The sequence below is a fragment of the Mesocricetus auratus genome, unplaced genomic scaffold (assembly GCF_017639785.1).
Source record: "Mesocricetus auratus isolate SY011 unplaced genomic scaffold, BCM_Maur_2.0 Super-Scaffold_100013, whole genome shotgun sequence".
Lineage (NCBI taxonomy): Eukaryota > Metazoa > Chordata > Mammalia > Rodentia > Cricetidae > Mesocricetus > Mesocricetus auratus.
In genome coordinates, this window is record NW_024429196.1 from 76,458,933 (window position 1) to 76,470,559 (window position 11,627).

The following is an 11,627-nucleotide window of genomic DNA, read 5'->3' on the forward strand; positions in this document are numbered from 1 at the left end:
TGTCATGAATCAACCTTGGCTGCACAACTGTACCACTGCAGTGACTGAAATGTGTGTGGCTCTGCTCTCCCTAACCCTGGGCCGATTAAGCCATTATTTCTCTCCTCCCTTCCTCCATCCACCCCTCCCTCTCTCCTTCCCTCTCTCCCTCCCTCCCTCCCCCTCTCCTTCCTTTCTTTAAGTATCACCTATATGTGTTCTTGGAAATGTTGTTTTATTTGTTTTGACCTTCTAAAAAAGAGCCTCTCACATCGAGTGATTTTTTTTTTTACCTTTCTTAAATTACTGTTCCTCTCTGCCATTTGTGTATCTTGTTATATTCAACTGAGCTTCATTTATTATGACTTCTGTATGACATTTGTCACTGTGATTATGACCTGTTCTTTAAAATCTATGGCTGTCAATGGGCATTTGAATTGTCCCTGGTTTCACTATGACAAGTAGTGTTGTCGTGAACATTATTATGCAAGAAATACAAATGGAGTTATTTCTCGAGTAATAAAGGTCAATTAATTGTCTTTTCCTTTAACATAGCTACGAATAAGAATGGAGTCATTCTCCCTTTCAAAAGGACTTAAGCAAAATTCCATGCGTGAAGTTTCCAGATGGTTACTCCAGTTTAGTCGTTCCTTATGGACCAGGTTAGAGCCAGAACTTACCTGTTGCTTTGCACATTTCCTTGGTTTTGCTTCCTCCTAGCGCTTCCTGTCAGAGCATTGAGAAGGAATGGCGTGTAGCGTGTTGGGTAACTGTATGCACACTGATGTGTGGCGCCGCTGGGTGAGACCGCCTGACCTAGTTCCCAGGGCATGTCAGCTAAGGGTAGTTCTCTGTCTCATCCTCACATTCCCCATGTGAGCAGCCTCTCTGAGACCTAGCCTTCTTGAGGATGCCACCGTCACGTCCTAGGAGACCTGTCCCTCTTGTGGAGCATGAAAGAGTGTGGATAGAAAGATCTTAGCCCTGTGAACAGCTGCCCCTCCAGCTAGCCTGACAAGGTAAGGGCCTCGCTGAGAACTTATCATCTTAAGAAGCCTCCGTTCTCTCAGCTCACATTTATAAAGGGCGTGTACCAAACCTTGACAGTAACTCATGATTCTCACGTCATAGAAAGACCTTCAAACCCTTTGTCCCTTTCGTGCCGAGAAGTAGCTAGTTCAGAGGTCTCAATAGTCTGGACATGTTGGGACTCATTTGTTTATTTCAGTCATCAGGACTTAAAAGCCTACAATACAAAATACCCTGGTCCTCCGGGTGGCAGGAAGGTTAGCATGATGATGAGTTGGGATTGGAAATGGGGGTTTGGCTTTTGATCGTGCTTCTGTTGGAACACACATTTCTCCGGGAGCACACGAGTTCCATTCTGAACGGAACACGGTGCTCTTGGTCTCCACTTACAGGTGTGCGGTGGGATCACTGGAGTCACAGTTTTCGATGTGCACGTGCGACTGTATGCCAGGGTAAACTTTCTGCAAGGGCAGCAGGGTGCCCAGCTTCTCCCCCTTTTTGATAGAACCTTTATACTTTATTGGCTTAATGTAGAACATTTTAACACAGAAACCTAGAAGAAAATGAAGAAATTACTTGGACACCTGCAACTTTGGGTTGGAAATTTAAAACACAGGGCTGGGGAGACAAGTTAGTTGGTGAAGTGCTTGCCTTCTAGGCATGGGGAATTGGGTTTTACTTAGAACCCATGAAAAAAAGCTGAGAGTTTGGCACATTCTTGTAATCTCTGCCCTGGAGAGGTAGAAACAGATGTGTATTCCTGATGTTGTGCTCCCGGGTCAGCCAGCTTAGCCTACTGGCCAAGCACACACACACACAGTCATGCACAACATGTACACACACACATACACACACACTCATGCACAGCATTACACACACAGCACGCACTCCTACACACACAGCACGCATGTTTGCACACACACACTCATACACAACCTGTATGCACACACATACACACACAGCATGCATGCACACACTCATGCACAATGTGCACACATACACTCATGCACATTGTGTACACAGCACACACGTACACATACACACACACTCATGCACAATGTGTACACACACAGCACTCACGTACACATACACACATATATATACACACACACAGAACGCACACATGCACACACAGCATGCACACATAGACACACACACACACACACACACACAAACACACAGTGTCCCAGATCTATATTCTTACCTCTTCCAGATAGTCGAATGCCATTATTGATGGCATTTTTGTTCCTGTAGGGTTTCTCCTGACCCACTATCATCCCAGTGAATGGTGCATATACAACAGATCCATCTGAGCACAGGACATCCACTCCTGGGTGATGCCTCTGGGTTCTAGAATATAAATAAGAGCCATCAGACTGAGGGAAACTTGTTCTTCATGCACAGCTCCTTGCCTTGGACATCAAAACCTGAAACAGCCAGAAGACATTGCAATGCCTGAGATATTTACTCTGTTTAGTCCAGTTTTAACCTCTCTGCCTGTGAGTACTCATGGCCGTATTGTAAAGAGTAAATAACTTCAAATCATATTTGCTTAAATATTATATGATGTTTTGAAAAAAATGAGACTGGGTGTACAAATATATTTCATAGCTGTCTGAATCTTGGCCCCTTCAAGGCCTTTTGTTTTTCAGTGTTGGGAAGCAAACCCAGGGCCCTGTGGGTACTAAGCAAGTACTGTACCACTTAGCCATACAGCCTACTCTTCTCAAAAACCAGTTAAAAACAGTCACTGTCTTTGGGAATCTATTGTATGAACATCATGTGTTTCCCGGGTCTTGTTTTTCTCTCACAGCAAAGGCACTTGTAAACTTCATTGGGTGTGAGTACTGCTTTAACACAGGGAACCTCCCAGGCTTGCCAAACCACGTGGAGCACAAGCAAAACCATCGCATACAGCGAGGCATCTTGAGTTTGTCTCTACAACCTGGCAGTTGTGGCTTCCCACAGCTTTCACTGCCTGTTCCTCCCAGGCCTTCTCCCTTCTAGCGAGTTCTAGCGAGCACTCAGATTCACAAGGATGGGACCATTAGAACTGTGTGTGAGACAACGTCCATCAGGTCCCGCAGGATGAGTCTAGAAGTCACCGTGTGAGTCAAACACACAAACTTTGGGTGTGTGCTCCTTTTGAAGCCATTCTTCCTGTTCGCCCCCTCTCGGTCCTGTCTTGAGCATTTGACACGTCTTCGTAAGTAGAGAGCTCCACTGTGGTTAGGACGGAGGTCGGCGATAGAGTTAGATGCATGGCCGCCTCGTCCAAAGCGTGCATGTTAGTGGAAGCCCAGGACCATGACCCTCGTCTAGAGGGGTCAAGAGGTTCTTGCCTGCTTAGGGTCAGCCTCTAATGTTAAACTTCCCGAATTGTGGCCCGTAACCTCATGGAGGGTGCAAAGGGGATCCAAAATGCTGAATACAGGTGTAGCCTTCACAGTCCCCATCCCTGCTGCCTAATCAGCTCAAATCCCGTATGTCTAAAAGGCAATAGAATCGTCTGGGTTTTTCCACACTGGAAAGTCAGGTGTGGAGAACTTGAGAAGGAAAACATTTTGATTCTCTTTCCTGTCACTTATTCCCTGCTCCGTCTCCAGTGTAGACCCCATCCTTGAAGCAGAGCCTTGGAGGTTGCTCCTAATGTTAGCCCGAGGCCTGTCAGAGGCAGGTCACTGCGAGCCTCTAGGAAACACAGGACAGACATTACGAAGGGAGGAGAGGAGACTAGGCAGCTTTTTTGTGACTCCTCATACCTTTGAGCAGAGTACTGTCCACAGCCATAGCTGTCACATGTCCGGATCTCGTTGGAAGATTTGCTGGCACATATGTTAGCCCATGGTCCCGCCAGAGCTGCAGAGGAGAAATGTGAGAGCCATCGCCTCTCCAGCCCATGTCTCCCTTGTACATTTCCCCAGGACAGTGGGGTCTATTCCCCCCTCCTTTTGGGAGCTTATAGGTAAATTTTTCCTCAGCTGATTCAGATGTAAAACTTAGCCTCCTTGCTATATAGTTCTGTGACATGAAAAGGACTTATTTATAAGCACTAACTCCTCATCTCACTGTGCCAAAACAAATCATTCGTGAATACATGGTGTAAACTGTGCTTTTCAGTTTTCCTTTGCTTGTTACCAGACCTGGGAAACGCTATGGTTAAGCACACGTAAGCAGCATATCTTTAAAAAATCTTTAGGAACTGCACAATAACTTTGAAATGTTGCTTTATAATCAGATCTAAGCAAATGTTTGACTCACAGGTGAGGCATACTCTGAGCTTGCCAACTTTTTTTTTTTTTTTTTTTTTGGTTTTTATGAGACAGGGTTTCTCTGTATTGTTTCGGTCCAGCCTGGCCTCGAACTCACAGAGATCCGCCTGCCTCTGCCTCCCGAGTGCTGGGATTAAAGGCGTGCGCCACCAGCGCCCGGCTGGGCTTGCCAACTTTATGGGGCAGGAACTAAATCTCGTATCTGCATAGAAGTGGGGATTTGAGAAGTGATCTAAAGTGTTCAAACACAGTTAGCCTAAAGTGAGGTCTGAAGAAGGCTGGGAAGAGAGTAGAGATGATTATATGAAGGTTATGGAGAGTAAATATGTTGAGAGACAGCAGTCTCTCTCAGTGTATTCTGTGAAAACTTTAAGTGCAAATTACCCCTTTAGTATAATATAAATAATGATTAGTGTAAGTAATATCAATTGAATTGAATTCCCTGATTCTCAATGTTAATATTCACAGAGGCGCCGTTAGCAATTTTAGCCTCACGCTTTGAAGCAAAACTAGGAGCCTGCCAATTTGATGGTTGTGTCACTTAGAGACACTTTACATTTGCTAATGTATATGCTGTGAGGAAAAGCTACCGAGTATGACCATTCAGCTTATCCTTCGTTGCAACTTAAACTGTGAGTCTCAAAAGCCTTCTACCATAGATCCAAGCTTCAAATGAATCCTCGAGCAAGTTCTAACAGCCCCAGAACCAGCCTTTATCCTGGACAGCTGAGGCATCTAGTGGACAGCTTATTATTCATCTGTTTGTTTTTCTCGTCTGCCGTGAGCATCAAGGGGACTTTCTCTTCATTCCAATCCAGGCTTGCATCAGGAATTTCCCACATCCAATTCATCCAACTCTTACTTGAGATTTTTGTCTTCTAGGGTATTTTTGGAAGGGGGGGTGAGGTGTTAATTGATTAAATTCCAGGCCAGGCCAGCAATCCCAGCCCTTGGGGAGGCAGAGAGAGTTCCAGGACAGCTAGGCTACACAGAGAATGCTGTCTCAAAAACCAAGTGAATTAATTCCAGGCCAGGATTGAAGGCTTGTCTGAAAGTTACACCTACACATGTTTACATTTCCCGGCTGAAGACTCAGAGCATCAGGAAGAGACAGTGAAGAAACTCCCACTGCCCTACCCGCTGCACATTTTCTCACCCACGGCAACTTTAGTTATTCGTAATGTCAGGTTTTATGTTGCAGTTTTGTTATCATTGACTTTTCAGCCTACCCCTAAATCAGGGGTAAATCAGGTATATTTGTTTTTTAGTTAACCAGGATTCTGGCATTCAACTTACCAGTGGAAATCAAAGCCGCTGAAATGAAGACTGTTGTGGGAAACATCTGGATTTGCTTCCTGCCTCTGCCTCTAATCAGAATTGCTCCATGCACACACTATTCAAGTTTGAGCTAGTATTGGCGGGTAAGCTAGCTTTAGAACCCTGTGTTTCTCCCAGATGTAGCGTGAGACACAGGACACAAAATGGGTCAAGTTAAACTGTAACGTGCCGTGGAGACCTGGCTTGTTGCTCAGAGGCCTCCGTACAAGCCTTTGATCTGGGGAAACAGCTGGCGTTGTTGAGAATCGTGACTACATATTAACAGGAATGACAACATTGGATGCAGTCTGGTGTCCTTTGGTTGGGGCTAGAGGGAGCGTGTACGTGGGGATGGTGGTATAGTTATTACTGTTGGAAGGAGACCTTTCTTTCCAGGGATAATGCTTGCCTCAGTAGAGAATTGACTAGTAATAATGGTGGACACTCCCTAATATCAGCATATCTCTTAGGTGGGGGGGTCACTTCAGTTAGGTCTCATCTATATAAGATTTTAGATAATTTTAACATTTTGATAAAATTGTGTTTATTTCTTTTGAGCATGTGATTTTAAATGTTTATGATAGTGGAAATTAATACCAAAAGCATTCATCAGTATGGAAAATATGTTTGGATGATGGTATCAGTATTTGGTAGAGTATAAGAGCTTAAATGATGACTATATATATAATATATATATAGAGAGAGAGTCATATATATGTAGTTAGATTCTAAATGTAGTATTGAATAAAAAGCATTTCTAGAATTATGTATAGTATAGTTTAGTATAGTATGTCATTTCATTAAATTCCCTAAACAGAAGTGCTGCCTTTCATGAATAATACCTTCTAATAATGATGCAAAAACATGGAGCACAGACTGGGGGGAGAGAGCTGGGGGACACATCAGAACACACTGGGGGAGGGGAGATGGGGGACATGGAGACTATGTAATCTCTAAAATATTTTGTTTCTGAGAAAGTCAATAGCAATTGTGCAAAACATTAATTCGTTAATATTGGAAACATGATGCAAAATTCTCTGTTCATTGTTTTGTTTTTTGTTTGTTTTGGTTTTGTTGTTGTTGTTGTTTTGTTTTTCAAGACAGAGTTTCTTTGTGTAGCTTTGGAGGCTGTCCTGGAACTCACTCTGTAGACCAGGCTGGCTTGGAACTCACAAAGATCCACCTACCTCTGCCTCCTGGGTGTGTGCTACCACCATCTGGCTTCATTTTTTTTTTTGTACTTACACATTCTGAATTGAGATTTTCATGTACAAACCAGCAGCTCCTCGATATCCTTATTAGACAAGGACCTGGGCTTTTCTGTGAAGCGACCTCCTTTGCATACCTGGTCAACAGCCATGAAAAATGGGTCTTTTAACACTTCCCCATCTGCTGCCATACCCTGTGGCATCTCTTCCTGGTCGGAAGTGAATTCCCCAGACCTGGGTTTTGGCTCAGCTGTGTGGCATTGACCAAGCGAGTCGGGTGACAGCACTGCCTGTGGAGCCTTTGTCTTGAGCTCACTTCCTGTGCTCCGCCAGTGCCAAGAGGGCCACATTCCCAGGCTAACCCGCTGGCCCAAGGACATAAGGAAAACTCTTCACAGGCTGCAGCAATAGCAGAACTGCGTAGGTAAGGCTGCATGTCAGTTTACACAGCTCTTCACAGGCTGCAACAAAACCCCAGCGACTGGAGGAACCGTTCACTGATGGGTTGTTGCAGCAATAAAGGAAACAATGTCCGTGTGTGTGTGTGTGTGTGCGTGTGTGCGTGTGTGTGTGTGCGTGTGTGTGTGCGTGCGTGCGTGTGTGTGTGCGTGTGTGTGTGTGTGTCCGTGTGTGCGTGCGTGCGTGTGTGTGTGTGTGTGTGTGTGTGTGTGTGTGTGTGTGTGTGTGTGACCAAGCACTCACAATGCCCATAGAATAATTTCACATCTCAGGGATAGACAGGAGGATTAGAAGTTCAAGTTCATCCATTTCCCAGTATCTTAACAATTCTTTTTTCTATATAAAATGAGGTATCTGCTTTTTAAAGCTTGTATTACATTTGTTCTTTGACAATTCCAAGCATGTACATGGTGCGTTCTGATCGCCTGCCTCCACATACTGAGAATTCCTACAAGAAACACCTTGCAAACAAAACAACAGGAAAATGAACAGACGTTCACAACAGAATGAATATGAATCACCAATAATCGATGGGCATGGGCTGTATTTCCCCTACAAATGGTTACAGAGCAGGGGAAAAATTCCCACCTGCCAGATAGGCAGAGCGAGGATATGTGGACGCCTGAACACGTACTGAAAATAAAAGAGTTTGACCTTTTCAGAGGACAGTGTAGCAATACCTCTCAATTTTTCAAATGCCCGAGACCTTTGTCCCAGCAATTTTCTTGCCTTTTCTGCCTGTGGTTCTTCCTTTGGTTTTCCTGCCTTCAGTATTAACCTTCCAACCCATCTTTCTCTCCGAGACTGCAGCAACTCTCCAAACTGCAGAACAGATGGTAGCACTCTGTCTTGAAACCCTTGATGAAGCCAGGTCTGGGCAGCCGTGAGTGACGTGAAGAATGTTGGGGATGTAACTGGAGCAAGGCGGGCTCATCACGTCTTCACAGTGTTACCGCTGCAAAGAAAAAAAAATGGAGGAAAGAAAACATTTTGCGCCACTTGCAAAACTCAGGGCCGCTGAAGGACTTAGCTCCACTCCCAGTGTAGAGAAGCTGTGGGTCTGGGTCAGATGAGAAAGGATGGCACAGTGATGCAGTCAACCTCAGGAAGCTGTCCCCATGGAGAACATCATGACCCCAAGCAGCAAAAGGCGGTGGGTGGGCCAGAGAATGAAGAGAAGAGAGATGGAGCAGGGATATGACCTCTGCCTATCTTGACACTTGGATCATAGTGGGATTTATTGCTTATGTAAAAGAATCCTTAAGGGGATTTTACAGTCTTTCTTTTTTCAAAAAGCACACATGACTCTCAAAACATAGGGTACCTCTGGTTGACTGCAAAGTGCCCATGGGTTTGAAGAGTGGGTCCATGTTTTAAACATGACATCACAAACTTAGAGTTACTGAGGACAGGTAGTGGTTTGTAGGATTTTACTGCATTCTGCAGTTACTTTACAGCAAGATCCCCATTTGATCTGTCAAACACCCCAGGTTTCCTGCTGGTCCCGCCTCCAGAGTTCACTCAGAAAAACCTGCCTAAGCTGTTGGACCACTGGCTTTCTCACCAAGTGAATTCAGAAATCTAAAATAAGGTCAGAGCCTCTACTAAAGTGTGTCTATTGTAGTCATTGTCATAGAGAAGGCACTGGATGCACATGCTCTGGGGACTGGGAATCTGTGGTGACGAGTTGCTACCCTTTCTATGAGAGCACCCTGTTCCCCCAGACACACACATCCATGTGGAATGAAAACATTAACAGTCAAGTGATAAAGGAGTCTGTGCTGCCATAGGTGACCAGACAGTTTCCTGTAGTTGTTATTTCCCCTGTGATGTCTGTATTAAGCTATTAGCCAAGTCGAATTGTCTGTTATGTTGAGTGTCCTGATCCCCCCCTCTTTTTTTTAAACGGCTATATTGGGGCTGGAGAGATGGCTCAGTGGTTAAGAATGCTGGCTGCTCTTCCAGAGGTCCTGAGTTCAATTCCCAGCAACCACATGGTGGCTCACAACCATCAGTAATGGGGTCTGGTGCCCTCTCTTGGCCTGTAGGCAAACATGCAAATAGAGCTCATATAAAACATATAAATAAAAAGTAGCTATAAGCTGAATGCTTTTATTATATAAGCATTGAATCTTTATAGCAAAATTCATCCCCAAATTCAAGTCACTATAAAACAAACGTCCATTAACATTTGGGAAACCCCCACCCTTGTCTCTTATTGGGAATATCAGCATCTCAATGTCTTTAGCTTTAGAGCATAGCACTAAAAGCATAATGCAACCAAAACAAGTAGGAATTGCTTTATCAAATATTAAACTGCAAGAGGGTTGAAGTGCCACGAACAAGCTAGGATCTTCCATTTGGAAAACTGATGTGCACCCGTTTTGGTCTTACTCAGCTGTAGGAAGAATCAGTGAAAGTATGGAAACAAGTGTTTTAAATTCTATTTTGTAGAATTACATGAGGTTATTTTCATGCAACTATGGAAAGTGATTTGGGCTTGTGAAGATGGAGGTTTCTGTCCCGCCAGGTCCCGCCACCCTTCAACCCCAAATAAGCACACAGAGACATGTTAATTCATAAAACTATTGGCTGATAGCTAGGGCTTCTTACTGGCCTGCTCTCTCTTTATTAACCCATAACTACTAATGTGTGTATTTCTACATGGCCTTATCTTACCAGAGAACACCTGGTGTGTCCTGTCTTCCGTGTCTCTTCGTGGTGTCTCTTCTCTGCCTTCCTCTCCCCAGCCTTCTCCTTGTCTGGTAGCCCTGACTATGCTTTATGCCTGGCTACTGGTCAATCAGTGTTGTATTCATCAACCAATCAGAGAAACATATATAGAAGGATGTCACCCATCAGGCTTGTTCCATGCTATAGACCACTACCTGCCCTTTCTCCCCTTCCCATCTCTCTCCTTTGTTTCCCTAGAGAGTTCTACTTCTATCTGTACACGTATGGTTTTCTCTATCTACACAAACCTAGGACCCACAGATGAGAATACAAGGTGTTGAGTTGACTTGATTGGCAATACGATTACCTGTGGTTGTACCCATTTTCCTTAAATGACATAACCTCCTTTTTCTTTTAACTGAAAAAAACCTTGCTTATATGTATAAACCACCTTTTCCTTTTTCAATGTTTATTTTTGAGACTTTATTCCAATTACATTTCTCTTCTCCATTTCCTCTCTCCAAATTCTCCCATGTACCCCTCCCCTGTTGACCATCAAATTCATGGCTTCTTTTTTCATGAAATAATATATATGTATATATATATACATATATGTGTGTGTGTGTATGTGTGTGTGTATTCCCAAATATAAACTGTTGAATTCATAAAATGTTATGACCTTTTGGCACTGGACAGCCAATGAGTATGTTCTTCCTTGGGGAAGACACCTCTTCTGCGCCCAGCTTTTCCCAGTTTCCCATAGTTCTTTGTGTAAGACTAAGGCCTCATGGGCTTTTTCCTATCCATTCTAGCATGTTTGTTGATATCCTTCTTGTTCAATTCACATTTGGGCAGTCATGTTGGTGAGATTTTTATGGCTATAGCTTCTATCATTACTGGAGACACAGTCTCACAGCCAAGTCCCTGATCATCTGATTCTAACACTGTTTCTTCCACCTTTGATCCCTCAATGTCCCCCAAGCCTCAGGTACCAGAGTCTATTGCAGGTGTATCCACTCGGACTAAACTTCACAGCTCTGCATGTTGATTGGTTGTAGTTTTCTGTAGTAGTTTGTCTGTTGCAAGGAGAAGTTTCCTTGATGAGAGGTGAACATTACACTTATCTGCGGGTATAAGGACAAATGCTTATAGAATGTTGTTAGGGCTGTGTTGGTTTAATAAATTAGTGGTTGCAGATTCTCCTCCAATAACCATGACTTCACTAGCATTGAGTAGTTACCTAGGTTTCCAGTACCAGGTGTGGTATCTCACTTGTTACCTGAGTCTTAAGTCTAATTAGAAAGCAGTTGGTTACCACCAAGTTAGGTGTACCACTGCTGCACACATAGGGTTACAGTGCCATGCTGGTTGTCGATTTGGTTCATAGGCATCATAAGCTGGCTAGGGCCACTTGTTGCCTCCCTCTTTTGGGAGCGTGCGTGCCATGGATTTGGTCATTCACGTCAGTTCCAGATCAGGTGCCTCTGGGTCCTGTTTCTGAAGTGCCTCATGCCTTCAGTAATAGAGAGTTACATCGCACCTCGGGGGAGTATGGGCACCAAGGGCAGCAGCAATAGGCTGTAAGTTTGGGGAGTCTCTTAGACAGTCCTGGACAATAACTCAGAAGGGGGGCTTCTCATGTCCGGTTTGGGGTTTTTGTTAGGTAGTCTTTGACTCTTGCAGGGAAAGC

General features: G+C 44.2%; 1 protein-coding gene across 1 annotated transcript; it reads right to left on the reverse strand.

The window, feature by feature from the left end:
* Window positions 1–1,230: 1,230 nt before the first annotated feature.
* Lect2 (leukocyte cell derived chemotaxin 2) lies at window positions 1,231–5,688 on the reverse strand. The gene is made up of 4 exons (XM_005078390.4): window positions 5,577–5,688; window positions 3,771–3,867; window positions 2,213–2,358; window positions 1,231–1,561 (listed from the first exon to the last, which is right to left on the reverse strand). Exons 1-4 carry the CDS (start codon window positions 5,620–5,622, stop codon window positions 1,395–1,397), a joined length of 456 nt encoding a protein of 151 aa, XP_005078447.1. The 5' UTR covers window positions 5,623–5,688; the 3' UTR covers window positions 1,231–1,394.
* Between the last annotated feature and the right edge of the window lie 5,939 nt (window positions 5,689–11,627).